Source organism: Acyrthosiphon pisum, chromosome A2, assembly GCF_005508785.2.
Source record: "Acyrthosiphon pisum isolate AL4f chromosome A2, pea_aphid_22Mar2018_4r6ur, whole genome shotgun sequence".
NCBI lineage: Eukaryota > Metazoa > Arthropoda > Insecta > Hemiptera > Aphididae > Acyrthosiphon > Acyrthosiphon pisum.
The window spans coordinates 61376452-61393506 of record NC_042495.1 but is presented as its reverse complement, the minus strand read 5'-3'; the positions used below and the strand labels follow the sequence as shown (position 1 = coordinate 61393506).

Sequence of the window (17055 nt, the reverse complement as noted above, 5' to 3'; positions counted from 1 at the left end):
GCAGAGCGACATCCACTTACCCACCTTTTTTTATATATATATATAGGATTTGTAGAAAAAAACGTCAGGACTATTGCCAATAACTGGATGATATAACATAATAATAATATTATTGTGTTGTCAACGTTTAACAATAGGTAGTACATTCAGTGGCGTTGCCAGGAATTTTGTATGGGTGGGGGACGGGGTGCTACGTCGTACAAAAAATAAAAATATAATATAATTATCTTTTATTTCTACTTTTTATTTTTTATTAATCTTGATAAAATTCTAAGGTCAACATAGTCAGGGGGGCTATGGTTCCCTTAGCTGCCCCCCTGGCTACGCCACTGAGTACATATTATTGCTTATCATGTATCCATGTATATTTTAGAACCATTTGAGTGGTACGTTCGGACGCGGAAAGATGAAGCGTATGCAGAGCACGCCGCTCATCATGTCGAGACCGGACCGTAAAGGTGATGGAATCGCCGCGGTCAATCTGAGTCCGATATTTTCTGCGGATGCGTCGTCGCGCGCCGTACACAGCTGTACTGGTCTGGATGCACTCAGCACGTTGTACGGCGAGAGGACGGCGGCCGGAGAAGGCTTGGCCACCGAACCAAACGAGTTTTCTTACTGGCTGGGCCCGAAAATCGCCGCCGCCAAGAACCGAGAACTAGACGGAACTTATATCGAAAAACCTGCAGACCACAGCGACAAAGAAAACGACACTGCAGCGGCCGTTGCCATGTCAGCCAGACCCGAGCCCGAACCGCCGTCGTCGATCTTATCCGACATCCAGAACAGACCGTCAGGTGGTGGAGACGGGCCCAAGTCTCCTGACAAAATTTCCATTACGGTCAACAAACAGTCGTCGGTGTGGCTCAACGCAAGTAGAGACTACGCCAGAGAGCCAACTGACGACAAAGACATGGACGAATTGCATACCGAATTAGATAAGATTTTGGACCAGTTACAGAAACTCGTGACTTAGATAAAAAAAAAAAAACAACTGACGTTTATTTTTTCCTATTAAATTTAATTTCGCACTCTATAATTTTGTATAATTTATATATACTTGTATTATACTTTGCATGATAACGTATTACTATATTTAGAATAACTATTTATTTGTATATAATTAATAGCACATATTTTGAGAGTGGATTGCAGTACTTAACGAATACATATTTTTGCAATTACATTTTTATAAAATTCATAAAATTATATTTTGTCTCTAATACAATTGTATTTGTGTAGGTATCGTGTACATAACCTATGTAGGTATTTCTATATTTTTTTTATGCGTTCCTATTATAACATATATTGCAAAAATATATAGGTATGCATTCTATAAAAAAAATTGTTCTTGGATACCCACAAATCGCAAGAATATTCAAACAATTATATTATGCGATTGATCTGGAATGAATTAACGACTAACAATTAATTCTAGTAGTATGTTCTGTTGAGGCTGTCGGCGGAGATACAAGGTGGCGGAGTTTCTTTTGGTAAAGCTAATCAAAAATGATCGGTCGAGTGATTTTATCGATTTGAATACTAATATTATGTTAATCTGTAAAAAAATATGTGTTAGCCTGAACCATAACTACAGTCATCATTGCAGCTACATAATGCGGTACTCTCAATAAGTTTAATATGACGTTAAAAACCTCCAGCAGTTGATTTCATACATTTTACGTGGAGTATTGCTGATCAAAAACTGGTTAAATATAATCTGTATATCAACTCACAATTCGTGTTAGAAATACTGGAATTTAATAAACTAAAATCATTCTATTATTATAGTCCAAATCCCTATAATATGCAAATATTTACCTCAAATGAAACTCGTTTTTATTGTGCAATAATTACAAGTTCGCTAGTTCACTTGCCGACACTTGCGCTTATCGAATGAGTGCCCCGATAAGCAGTCTACGTGTATACGGGTTCCAATATTTTTTTATTTGGTGTTTACATTCTAGGTAATAAATAAAAATAAAGGAAGTTGTCCCACGTTAACGAATATTATTTTTTATTTTATATAGAGAAAAAATTAGTGTTAAAAATGATTGACCTTGGGTGTATAAACGGTCTACTACCGGTTGACTTTATAAACAATGTTTTATTCATGGTCATCGGGACTTCACACAAATTACAATGCACCGAATATGCCAGTTAGTTTTCGTTCGCCGTCGTAATAATAAGACGTATTTTCATATTTACAGTAACTGCTGGATCTTTATGGATTTATGGAATTTATTTTGAAGTAAGTCAAACTATATTATGAATAAATTATTTTTTCTACTTGCTTACCTGTTTAACACGACGTAGATAATTTTATCTACATTGTGCTATTTCAATAAGTACCTACTCCAAGTGCACAACATACATATTTTCTTCGGTTCGATAATTTAATCTTGTTCTATATAGTTTAAAGCACAGTGATATGTATAATTTATAGTTACATAGGTATTTCAGTAGGTATTTGCGATATTATACTACAGTAATTTATAACATATAGGTAAGTATCTAGGTATATAATAATATGTAGGTATAAAATATCGACATGTTACATGTACCTAGTTAGAATAATCCACCGATTTGCGGCCATCTCCAAATTGAACTCTGATTATCAAACACCGAATGAATGTTATACTAACATAGATTAATTATAATTTCTTTAAATCTTAAATATAAGTACTTAGTAATAGATACTTTTCATTTACACCGCGAGTATAGTAGTTGAACAGTAGTAGGTACATTATAGATTATTCAGCTATAATAGTATACCTACCTAATATGATTGGTTTTTACCATTAATGCCAATATGTACAAAAAATCAAAAACTGTAGATACATATAGGCTATAACCAATCAAAAATTGTTGATAAATGTAATCGTTTACAAACAATAAAGTAGGTATGTATAGTAACCAAGAGGTACCAAACTTCAATTATTATTTATTGTACCTACCTACTACACAAATATAATATAAATGTAGGTAGGTATACCTATATTACTTAAAAAACATTGGTACATTATAATACATTATGACATGACATTTTATGTTTGCGTTTATGCTTTATTAGTTTTTGGTTAAAAATATTCAATAGGTACATAATAATATTACATAGGTAGGTACCTCAACGTTTTCTGTCTAAATGGTACTATATGGTAGTAATATCAAAATACATAGTAGGTACCTATAATGACTAATGGCATAGAACCGAAAAGGTTTTTGTCTACAGTATCTTTTCTTTATATTTTATGTACCTAACTATATATTTTATATAATATTTATTGTACCTACCTATAAGATTTATACGATCTTATATTATGTCCCCAATGCAATTTAATATGCCTACAGGGAACAAACATTTTTAGATATTTTATTAACTAATTTTATTACTTCAAAAAAATAAAATAAATATCGTAATTTAAACTAATCTTGTTCGGCTGTACAGCCGAATAGAAATTATTACCTTCTCGAATTAGATTTCAATAATAATCACGTAAATACAAATTGATAAGTTTATACACTAGAAGGTTTCTACTTATTAAATATGTTCAAATTACTTTTGGTACCTACTACCGTCTTATTTGAGCTGTCATATATTAATATTCACGGGAGTAAGAGAGCAACAATAATCGGTAGGTATACTTATTTATTTTTAAAAAAACCTACATGATTTAGGTCTTTAGTCCAAGGCTGGGCAAGTTAACGATTTTTTTTAACTCGTTAAGTTAAGTTATTTTAAAATAATTAAGTTAAATTAAGTTAAAAGTTACTCGTATTTTTTTTCGTTAACTCGTTAAGTTAAAAGTTAAATTAAAAAAAAAAGTAACTTAACTTAGTGTTAAGTTAAAATTTGCTAATTTGCAAAAATAAAAATTCCAGACACATAATATGGTTAGATAGTTTTTCTGGTATACATATTTCTACTTTACGGGACACCTTTTTTTTTGCATTTTTTTTTTTTTGATACTTACGTAGTTAAGTACGCTGAAGACGATGGTGAAGTCAGAATTTGGGGCTCAGACTTAGTTTCGAAGTTATGACACTTCAAAGTAAGTATATAATACGTTTAATAACTTATAAATGTCGCGTCTCCAAGCGGGCCGTCGTGGCCCAGTGGTGGTTTACACAGCAAATAGGGGGATATTTTCGATTTGAATGTCCCGTAAAGAAGAAAAGTTCCGTTTTTCTTTACATCCAAGAAAATAACTGAGGAAATTTAAAATGATACATCAAAGTAAAACCACATTCAAAAATTTGCATTATTCTTCGGACGAAAATTAACTTAATTTAGATATTTTTGAAATAAAATTAACTTGAAGTTAACACGTTAATCTTGAAAAAAAAGTAACTTATTAAGTTAAAAGTTAATTTGAAAAAAAAAAGTAACGAGTTAATTAACTTAACGTTTTAACTTAATTTTAATTTTTAACTCGTTAATGCCCAGCCTTGGTCTATACTATGTTTATCAAAAATATAGGTACCTATCATATAATTATTATTGATACTTGATACCTATTCAAAATGTGTAATTTTTCGATAGTTTTGTCTGTTTAGTATGTTAAAAACCTGACAAAATAATATTTACTATAAATCTTTGATTATATTATTATTATAGATATCGCATTACATTTTATAATAATTCGTATTTGGTAAGCCATCAAGCAGCTCAATGCTACCTATCCATAGATAAGAATTATAACTGTTTCCATAAAACCTAGACAATTTTCTGACTCAGCTCAGAATTGTTTTTAAAATGCTAGGTATACAATCTTCTTAGGTAGGTATATCATTTTGTTGCCTTCGTTTATAAGCTTAAAGTTTCGATTTTCCTAGGGTTGGCATCAATACATTTAATAGATATCTAATCTTCTCAGACATTCAGTCGTTGCAGTAGGTATTTCAATTTCACACATTCTTTATTTTTGGCGAGTGTAAAATATTATTTTTTTAGTAATAAGAATTTAATATGTACCTAATATTCATATGAAGTGATTTTTTGCAACATAAATACACAATAGTATTATAATATATATTAATGTTCCCATCCCTTTCACTTTTGGATTATTGTGTATTTTATAACATACCTTCTGCATAATCATACTTTCTGCAGATGAATAAATTAAAAGTACTTATCTATAGTTTTGATTGTTTAAATGCTAGAACAATATTAGTGCCTATCTACGTACTTATATATATTTTCTTTATATTACCTAGTACCTACTGATAATTTTACTAAATTGTTTGTTAATTGTTATCATACTGCTATGGAGGTAGAATTGATTATATTGATTTTGATTAAACCATGTTAAAGTTATGTTGCTAAACATTCAAAAAAATGAGAATGGGCCACTTCACCCCGTCATAATATGGAACCTTTTTTTAAACACCCAAATTTAATGGACGCCTAAACTCCTTTAACCCTCTTTTATTATAATAATTATTATATTACCTATATATTTATACATTATACGATATCTAAATAATTAGAGTTTTTAAAATGTGATTAGGTATTGGTGCATTCTCACTTACTGCTCCTTCTCTTAATACTGCAGCTCCGCTGCGTCCATAAAAATGTTTATTCATAAAATGTTTTTTTTTTTTTAATAATTTAGTAGTTGAACTACCTTATTATGATTATTAAAAATGAATATTCTGGAATTTATTTTGGTTTTTGTAGAACTATTTACCTTCTGCCTATATCAATACATTTAACGTTATACCTACTTATAGGATACCTATTTAGGATGTTATATAGGTAGGTACATACCTAATATAATTATTATACTTACTAATCATATTAAGCACCTATAGGCTATAATACGGCTATACCTACATAGGTTTCGTAAAATGTATATTTTAAATAAACAGTTTACTGCCATTATTTTAGTGGGTAATAGCCAATAGGTATATAATATAGCAACAAATAATATTATTACTGATAATAATTACCTAATATATACTTTTATTTTACTGACCACTTAAATTTGTTCTTGGTTTATAATAATAACTGTAGTCTAATAATTATACACGTACGTTTACAGCAACTGTTAGTGTTACAACTTAAACCAGTGGCGTGCTCAGGGGGGGAGGTTATAGGGGTTATATCCCCCCTCCCCCCATTGTCTTTTTTTGCCGACCTACAGAAAACTACTTATTAGTAATTACAGCTGTTGAGAGTCATTAATTTTTTATTAATTATTAATTTTATTCGTTGAGTCAACAAGCTTGAAATTTAATACGAGGCTCTTAATATATTCTTACAATAGCAGTTTAAAAAAATTATAAATACAGTTATAATTTTTTTTTATAAGCATTTAGTTCGAATTTTGACCAATTACGAAAAAATCACGAAAATGAGCAAATTATTTTGAGTTAGAAATTCATAAAAAATATTATTTTTAAATCTAACTATCTAAGATTTGATAACTTAATACAAGATTCCTCATAAGTTTGTCTACCTTTATCAAAAAAAAAATGTTTACCGGTAAGTCAAATTAAATTTTTATGAGCGTTTAAAATTCAAATTTTAACATCATTGGATATTCACTTGATTTCTCATGTAGCGATATTGTATTTTTTTTTATATAATATATAACAATACATTTGTATTTGTTTGATCAAAAAGCATGAAAATATAATACACGGCTCCTAATATATTTTTACAATAGCAGTTGAAAAATATTAAAAATACATATTATGCACAATTTTTTTTATAAATATTTAAAGTTTTAATTTCGACAAAATATATCAAACTTAAAATTTAAAATGTGGGTAAGTGGATGTCACTCTGCTGTATAGTAGGTTACATGTATAATGGATTGTATTAAACTTGAATTCAATGCTATATGATAATTTGTATCTAGGATAAAAAAATAAATAAAAACCATTGTAAAACCATTAGCTTCTAAATTGATTTAGTAGTTAAAAATGTACTTATATATATTAATAACAACAATATAAATATAATATACAGTATCCTAGGCTGCCAAACCGTCTCTGCTCAGAACCGTTTTTTGCATAGTACATGATATACCTATATATCATTGAATTTAAATTTACGGTCATCCACTGACCACTTGTAGCCTACCCTACTGCCCTAGTGCCCTACTGTACAGCAGAGTGACTTCCACTTATCCGCTTTCTTTTGTTTATTTTTTAAAAACAATTGTGCCCCCTCCCCCCCCCCCCCCATTAAAAATTCCTGGGCACGCCACTAACTTTAATGATTATATAATAGTATATTATGTAAATTATCAATACAATATTGAACAGAGTATAGACCTATAGGTTATAGGTAGGTACCTACCTATAAACTACGTTGGTAGGATATTATTCAGATTTCAAAACGGTACCTGTATTATTTTTAACTTGTTGTTTTGGTTCTACTCAATTAACATTGAATTTAATTTTGTTAGAAAGACTAATATTAAAATACTCGCTACCAGTGGTTAACCTTGAAAAACTTAATATTTACTTAATTTTATCAAGTGTCTATAACATTATAGTAGGTAGGTATAGAAAGTATCCAGCTGACCAGCTATTGAGTTGTACCAAATAACTAATAACTATTCTACCTTTAAAGTAGGAATAATATCTATATTGTTGGTATTGGAATATTATAGCGTATACTTGTATAAATAATATATAATAATAAATTATTATAATATTCATTATATAATGGTTTGTGATAATATGCGTTGGTTGAAACTCGGTGTCTCGGTGACATTGAAAATTTAAAAAAATACGACAAGCAAGTACCTATTTAATGATTCAAAATTCTTCTGTCGCTATCCATAATACATTTGAATAGGTATCTATAGATCTGTAATAATAGTGATCGAACGTTTAGTACCTAGGTACCTATACTGTCGTATTATTTTAAAAAATATGTAAATGAGTGAATGCAACGTGAATTTCGATATAATTAGTAGGTAGGAACCTATGTTTATAATTTTGATAGCATCCTTGTCCTAGATCATAAATTAGTTGGACTTCGGAAGGATCAAGTAACAATTATGTAATAGACATAACCGTGCTGTCGGTAGGAGAGTTTTCATGGAAAAATATGTACCTTGGTATTAATATTATAATGATTGATAAAACATTAATCTCGACTGTGTTTTATTATAAATTATAATCCGATTACCAAGTCTTTATGTTAATATTTATGACCCAATGATACATAATATTATATAAAATGTAAATATATTAGCGTAGAAACCTAATTATTAGGTATCTATATAGATAGGTATTTTATACCTAATAAGCCTATGCCTTATGTTGGTTGATCAGAGTTCATTAGGTGATAATAGTATTAAAAAATAAGTAACTACATCAACTACTATCACTACTAATCATTAGTCAATTTGAATTATGTTATGCAATGTAGGTAACATTTTAATATCGGTAGGGCCGAACGGCGATTCGGTACTTTCAATCGAGCTTACGGCAATAATAATTAGAACATATTATATCTTTTTTTCTTTTTTCTTTGTTTTAATAATTTAAACACTAAAAACACTCAAAATTGGTTGCATGCCCTTTTACCCACTTCCTTAAAATAGTAAAATTTACAATATAGGTAGGTACCTACCTATAATCTATATATCTTATAAAATGTTATACGAAAGTTTGTGAAGAACCTACCTAGCACCTATTTGATTTTTTGAATTTCAATGGTAAACAACATAATATTAAATACCACGATTCCGTATAATCTTTCAAACTAAGTGTGGAAAAAAAATAGCATTAATTGACGGTTACCATGGTAACAAGGTCACGACTGCGGACTGACTGATGGACACGACGTGGTAGATTAAGAGATAATAATAATAATAATATGTACGAGTACGACTGTACGTAGTTCAAAAATCTTTGTTAAGTCAGTCATTATGGAAATTAGGTTTTAATAGTGTAATCATTTTGAATATAACTTAATAGCAAGGCTGGGCAAGTTAATGATTTTTTTTAACTCAGTTAACTTAAGTTAATATGCACCAATAACAAAAAGTTAAAAGTTAAAAGTTAATTTAACTATAGGTTAACTCAGTTAAGTTAAAAGTTAATACACACTTTTTGTTAACTTTTTATTATGTTAAAAAAAAGTTAATTTGTTTATACAACGCTAACGTACTTATTTTTTTTCCAACCTAAAACTATAAATTATAGATTATAGTGTTTATATTTTATACAGTTTTTCCATATTAGTTAAATTCGAATTATATACTTTTTTACTTTAAACAATTCACGGTAAATATTTTTTGACATGAAAACGAAATATACTGAAGTAGTGAAATATGATAAAATTAAATACAAAATAAATTAACTTAACTTACTTCTTGAAATGAAAAATTAACTCGTTAATTTCACGTTAATTAAAAAAGAAATTTAGTAAGTTAACAGTTAAGTTAATGAAAAGCCAAAATTAACTAGTTAAGTTAAAAAGTTAATATAAAATTAACTTATTAACTTAACTTTAACTTTTTAACTCGTTAATGCCCAGCCTTGCTTAATAGTAATACATAATTATAAATTATAATATTAATAATAATTAATAAATAAGGAAACTATACGAATAGCTGTTCACTATGGTAATACAGCTGTGTCTTAGTTATGGGGAGGGGATGAGATGGGGATAATGGATATACTATAGACCCCCCCAAAAAAATTCTGAGCGGATTGATCAATTTATTATATTGCGAGATGTGTTTTAAATTTTTTTTTTGCGTCTTCTCTGTGTAGGTATAGATTTTATTACTTTATACAATTTTCAACTTTGAAGCTGGTTTCTTATAGACAATTGAATATAGATTGTATTTTTAAGAGACAAAATTTGAAAATATTCTTGGCACTTTTAAAGTATATTATTATATTTTATACACACAATGACAAAATACATTTTTTTTGGAAAAAATCTATTGAACCTACTGCGTACTACTATTAGACCGTCTGATAGTAAAACAAATTAGGTACTTTAATAGCAATAATATCATGAAATATACTTATTATTTAGTAATATAGGCTGACAGATCAACTTCACTCAAAATAGTTTTTCGTATACCTACAATGATTTTTTTATCATTGAATCCAAATTTAGGTAACACATCCATTACAGTGACCCCATTTGGCACAACTGTATAAAGCAGAGCGGGACACACTTGCCCACCTTTTTTTTTGTTATAATTTTAAAATGTACCAACCGTAGCTATGTTAGCAGTTAGCTGTCTATAAAAGATAACCTTTGATCCAAATAAGTAAATATAGTACTGTACTACTATTGATGAACTATTAAAATCAAGGTTTTTTCAAATAAAATCTTAAATATCCGTTAAATATGAATTTTTAAATCCCTTCTTATTGGACATATAGATCATTAGAGAAACCACTATTCTAAAAGTCAAGTTTAAACGTTTTGTAGTTTTTGGAAATAGCGATTGTCGTGACTCGTGAGTGGTATTTGACTTTTTTCCATATATTTATGATAGATTACGAAAATCAATTTAAAATATTCAATATAAATTATTTTACTGTGTATAGTGGTGTATTAAAAAAAACAGAGCTATATGGTATATTCTGGTAGGGACAAAGGCCCCTCACTTGACGTTTACCTAAAAAGTTATTCACCCCTTCCCCTCCACCAGAACAAAATTATAACTTCGCCACTGTTTACAGTATCGTGAATTGGATAAGTTGCTCTGAAGTTGAGGCATTACAGTCCTTACAGACTTTTGCAGGGCAAAAAAAATAAATATATTATATTAGGTGATTAAATATCAAAACATTATATTTTATTTCTCTCCAGTTTCCAGTATTTAATTTTCTACATAAACTTGTTGCAAGTTGTAACTGTAACTAAATATAAATTCTGGAAAAATACAACTTAATTTTAAAGAGTAAACTTGAGTACGATAATGACGTGATGTCTTGTAGAGGTATATCGTGAACCATATCCTATCCTATTACTGTATTAAGACTGAAATATCTGGATGGTTGAGAGTTTTTATTAATTTAAGGGCTGCAGGTTATATATACATGCAACACGCTATTGCCTCTATTAGTCATCAATCATCATCATATTCAACAAGTATTGGTACTACATCTGACGGCACGGTGTCGAGTGGGGATCCTCAGAATCGGCGTGTTCTCTCGCTGTACAGAGTAGTTATAGGTAGGTAGGTACTTACCGAATAAACTTAATATTAAACTATTAACGTCAATAACAATAATTATAAACAATAATAGGCAAACCATTTACATAATAGACAGTAGGTAAATAAACCGATAATGTAGGTAGGTAGGTATTAACGAGAAGATAAGTATTAACTACTGATATAATATTTCAGTATTCTATGATATTATTAAAAATAAATAGATTAGTGTGATATTTATTGTATTCATAAAGTTGTTGATACCTATTTTCAAATCTCATAATACGAACCGTCTACTGCAGCCAGTGCAGGGGTCATAATTTCTAAAGTACTGCAGCGTGTGATATATGTTTACTGTTTAGGTAAACCCGATGGTAGTGTAGAGGGCAACACTACTTTGTTTTTTAGTGCGCATTCACTCCAATCATCAAAGAACTCGTTAAAAATAAAAAATGTATTTGTTCACATTAAATGTATTAAACCATACTTAATATTTTCTTTTTTAATAGCTTCTTTTGCGATTATATGGAAAAATAATTGTATATAAATAAAATATGTATTTGTTACTAATTGCTAATGTGTGAAAAAGTTATTGAATGTGTTTTGAACCGTGGGAAGTTTGGTAAGTTTCAAAACAGACCTCTGTAGAAATTATTTGGAGACTCCTGAGTCTCTAGACTGATTAAACTTTAGTGTCAGAGATAGGTGACCCGAATACCGGATGTTGTAGTAAAGGTATCTTTATAATATATTTAACCATCCTCGGATTATTATATAAAAGTCATTAAAAAATAAACATTTAATAAGCATTTTTCATTATGTTTTTACGTACCAAACTCATCTAACACGATTATATAAATGTAACACTTTTTTTCATTAATATTTTAAACAGTTCTTAAATTATGGCACCGAGAACTAGTAGTTGGCCAGTATGGAGTGGTATATTGAGCACGGACAACAATATAAAATCGGCTGACGATTGGATTGAAGCACGCAGAAAGGAAGACGGTGCAGATAAGTTGTGGAGAATTCACGATGGATTGTATAACCTTGAACAATGGATAAACAAGCATCCAGGAGGACCACAGTGGTTGGAAATTACAAAAGTATGTACCTACTTACCTCCGTACTTAAAAATGTATATTTTAAACATAATGATATGAATAAAAATGAAAATGAAAACCAAATTCTTTACAATAATATAAATAATTAATAATAATAAGTAGGTACGTCAAGAGTAGGTAGTATCACTAATAAGATACTTTTTAATTTAATATCTTCCAAACACGTTACCTACTTACATAAGATTATATTATTATTATTTTCCCAAACCTTATACTTACTATTTTTTTAAATATTTGTTATTATAAAAATAGGCATCATTCATTATCATTATTATGTTAGGCATACAATATATTTGATAGTCGATTTGATTAAAGCATATTCGTGAAAAATAATTATTTGTCGAACAACATAGTTTCTGATTTTAAAATATTTAATGATAAAATAAAATATAAATAACCAGATACTCCCTATAACTATTATCTAACTACAACTATTTATCATATTATATTAAAAATGTGTTTGTCAGTGAAATAGATTTAATTTACTATCATTTCAAATTTAAGAGTAAATATTTTGTTTGACATACAAATATTATTTATCAAACACATCCATGATCAACTCTTTATTTTGAATTTTTATCTAAGACAATTTACGGTTTGATTTTCGAAGTTGATTTGGGAATACTCGGATAAAGGATAAATAATATTATTTCTATAAAGTAAGAAAAAAAAAAATTCAATTCCAAATTTTTAAATAATAATTCCATATAAAATGTTACAAAACTAGAATTTTGATTAAGTAGATATTCTATAACAATGAGTGACGAATTTAAAAGAAACAACGAAACAAAGGTTTATTGATAAGCTTATTAAACTATAGTAAAATAATATGATTTATACTTGTTAAGTAATAACTATGTAAAATATATTACCAGAGTTATAGTTTCAACATTCAACCTCTGTTTTTTGAAACACAATATATAGGGAACTGATATCACAGAATTATTTGAGTCGTACCATATAAATGGCAAAGCTGCAACGGCGGTGATGCACAAATTTTATGTGCGACAGACAGAGTCACCCAGGAAATCGCCTTTCACGTTTAAGCCAGACGGATTTTACAACGTGTTGAAGTCTAGAGTAGCAAAGAAATTATCTTTCGTGGACAGCAAAAATTATCATATAAAGTCTATGCTGGTCGTCGACACATATTACCTGCTTGCACTGGCTCTGTGCGTTGGAATGGCTCAGACAGAAAACTTTTTCTTAGCACTGTTGGCTGGCATTGTTTTGGCACTCGGGACCGTTGCTAGTCACAACTTTACGCACCTTAAGGACAACTGGAGAATGTATTACGTGCAATTGGTTTTATTATCTGTACGGTGAGTTGTGCAATTATTAATTGGTTCACCGTCGTAATTCTTACAATATTTATATATTTTATACAGCCAAACTATTTTTAACATTATTTAATGTTTTATTATTTTTATTTTTAGCGAGTGGAGAATATCGCATGTACTCAGTCATCATATATACACGAATACTGTACAAGACTTGGAGATGTCACTGCTGTATCCGTTTATCCATTGGTTTCCGACTACAGACAAACCATTTACAGTTCGATTATTCCCTTATCTCACCCCCATTGTATACCCTTTTATTATTCCTGGACAATTGGCCATTAGGTATTTTATGTCGTGTACAAATAATTCAATTGTGTTACTAATTAATTATCATTGTACATACATAAATATTGTTTTAGAACTTTCAAGTGCAATAATAACAAAGCCGATCTTCTTATGTTTGTTATACCTGCAATATTGATGTTTTGTGGACAAATGACCATAAGTTATGTAATTATTGCTTGGCTTTTCATAGTTCTGACAAGTAGTTTTATGTTTACATTCATCGGGTTCAGTGCTTCTCATCATTTCCCGGACAACTTTCACGATGGAGACCATGTCAAGTAAAAAAAAAAAACACAAGTTATATTTATAATTAAAACCGTTAGGTAGATAAATGTCTTCCTTCTAGATATAGCTTTCGTAGGGAATTTATAAAGGACTTGCTGATAATATTAATACCTACCTATGTCACAACTAAAATTTAAAATAGTATAATATCATAATTTTATAAAAAAAACTTAAACATTTTTACCGAAAAATTAATCATGCCAACTCGATATGGGGGTACTCGTATAATAATAGATAAATTATGAAAAGTTATACTTTTTGTAGTTAAAATAGGTAGGTATAGGTACATAAAATTTAAAGTCAGAGTTAATCCTTTAAAAATTTCGTACATTATTGAGGTACATCATGACTCATAACTCATAGGTATAGTACCTACAACAAACATTAAAAAAATATTTCTGTGATTTTTATTGCAATGTAATGCACGGTCATTATTGCAGGGCGCAGGCGAGTGGTCGTTACAGTGCATAATGTATGCAAATTATTTCTTATTAAAGTTTTATTTATAATATTTTTTGATAATATATTATATAAGATGATTTGAACTTTGAAGTGTCCTTATACTATTATTACGAATACCTTCAAAATTTGTCAACATATCTATAATGACTTCTAAATAAATAAGTCTTATTATTATTTAATAGGGGTTCTTAGATGTAACAACGTCTTATATTAGTTCAACTGAATTTAACTTTTGTGTAACAAGTTGCGTACAACTAATAATAATTTGTAATATTTAGAGAAAACCAAGTGACTAGAGTACAATCAATATTATACAAGGTTTATATTATTATGTATTATTTTATTACGATTATCGACGTTTTTCGTTTCTTTTAATGAAAACATAATATGTAAAATAAAAAACAAAAATCATAATAGCCTTAGTTTTTTTTATCTTTTTTGGTCATTACACGAATGTATTGTTGTAATTTATTTTATTTCTTGGTGCCTAATTATAGTATTTTGTTCCGTTGAATTGAGGTCTACTCAGAAGTAAAATTAATAATAACACCGTACTATTTTCCCAATGAACTTTTATTTTATTTGAATACTAATAGGTACTATTTTGTTTTTTTCTAGTGATGAGTACATTGATTGGGGAATACATCAAATAGAAACCAGCGCAGAACGAAACGAGCCGATCAAAAATATTTTTATAACAATAGCGACATTTGGCGACCATACATTACACCATTTGTTCCCAGCTTTAGATCATAGCTTAATACCACTATTAAAAGACACTTTCGAAGATACATGTAAAGAATTTGGTTTGGACCTAACACCAAAATCATGTACAACGATTATGCACGGACAGTTTAAACAATTATCCCGCGTTACTCCTAATAATCCGAAGAATAATAGAACTGATATAAAATTAGATAATAATATCTAAATATTATTCAAGAAAATTTAAATGCATATAATATGTACGACGTATATGGAATGAGATTCGAGAAACAGAGATCCTGAGCGGAAGTGGCGTGTATCATAAAAAAATTGGTGTTGCTCAAATAATTTTAGGTGACCTACCCCTTAAAATACTGTTATACCTACCTATATAATTTCCTATTTTTCTTCTATCAATACCTACCCACCCATATTTAAGGAGTTTCTTTAGCAACGCTTGGAACCTATGTTACACTACTGGCCACTGGGTGGTAATATCGTTATTTTAGTCTATATATGTGTAACAGTATTCTCGGCTGAATAGTTATTTTACTATTTAAAATCATTATTTATTAAACATTTGTATTATGTGATATTATACGATATTATTACCATATTGTCGATAAAGATAAGACGGTAGCTAATTTATTGCTAATATTAGGCAATATCATTTGTTATATTTCACGTAAACATAAGAAAAAAATTTACTACAGCCAGTGGCTTTTATTTTGTGTTATTTGTATACAAACTATTTAGTATAAATTTACTATAATATTCATTGTGATAATTCCTTAAGATTTTTTTTTAAAAAGTATTGGTTTTCAATGCTATACGCTCATGTTACTTGTTAGAAAATATAAGCTTCTGTTTTTAGAGTAATTTTATTTGGATAAACTCTAACAGTACCTACCTAGGTTATGTATGATTATTATAAGCATAACAATGTTCACTCTTTCTTACAAATATTTTAGGTTGTTAGTTTGTCTTATAAACCATATGAATAATAGTGTGGGTTTATATTTCAGTTGTAGGTATATTATGATTGTTCTCTACCTATGTAAAACAATATTTATTAACTTGTCTTAATGAATTTATTGAATTATGACCTACTTATTATACAAATATATATTTAAAATAAATATAAAATATTTGAATTAATCAAAAATTAAACATGTACCTAATGTTCATTAGGGTTGTTTATTTATGCATTAAGCATTTGTTATTGACCACTATATATTATGTACCTAAGACATCTATAGTAATAGTAGATACGTACTTATTATTTATTATAAATTAGTATTAAAATGTATGTATCCAACCCTGAAATATATTTGAGAAGATTAAAAAAAAAAAACATAATACTAGGTAATCAATGTGTTTGAGCCATGAAGGCTAGATTAATAATTTAGCCTTCATAGTACTAAGCATACACATCAATACATCATTATACCTAAAATATAACGATTTATGATTATGATATAAAAATGTGTACCAACTCAACAACGAAATACAAAGTGAGAGGATTTGATTGACCTATTTCGTCAATGTTGTATAACCATCATAGTCCATAAATTAGTTACTTGTAATTATATATTTATGACTTATATTACCTATTTTATGACTTATAAGTAATGTTTATGCTATACCAAAATATATTGTATGAATAACATAATCCGTGAATTATAAAATTCTATAGGACAA

The 17055-nt window shown here is 28.9% G+C and overlaps 2 protein-coding genes across 2 annotated transcripts in view; both read left to right on the top strand.

Annotated features, from left to right (window-relative positions):
- Positions 1-1228, top strand: part of LOC100166017 (dystrophin) — a 17881-nt gene extending 16653 nt beyond the window's left edge. Inside the window, exon 9 of the mRNA XM_001952048.5 lies at positions 374-1228. Coding sequence (XP_001952083.2) covers positions 374-976 — 603 coding nt within the window. The 3' untranslated portion in view covers positions 977-1228. The remainder of the gene's footprint in view (positions 1-373) is intronic.
- Positions 1229-1970: 742 nt separating this feature from the next.
- LOC100165911 (cytochrome b5-related protein) lies at positions 1971-16541 on the top strand. The gene is made up of 6 exons (XM_001952314.5): positions 1971-2251; positions 12043-12256; positions 13199-13596; positions 13711-13899; positions 13977-14180; positions 15268-16541. Exons 2-6 carry the CDS (start codon positions 12053-12055, stop codon positions 15578-15580), a joined length of 1308 nt encoding a protein of 435 aa, XP_001952349.1. The 5' UTR covers positions 1971-2251; positions 12043-12052; the 3' UTR covers positions 15581-16541.
- Positions 16542-17055: the final 514 nt, after the last annotated feature.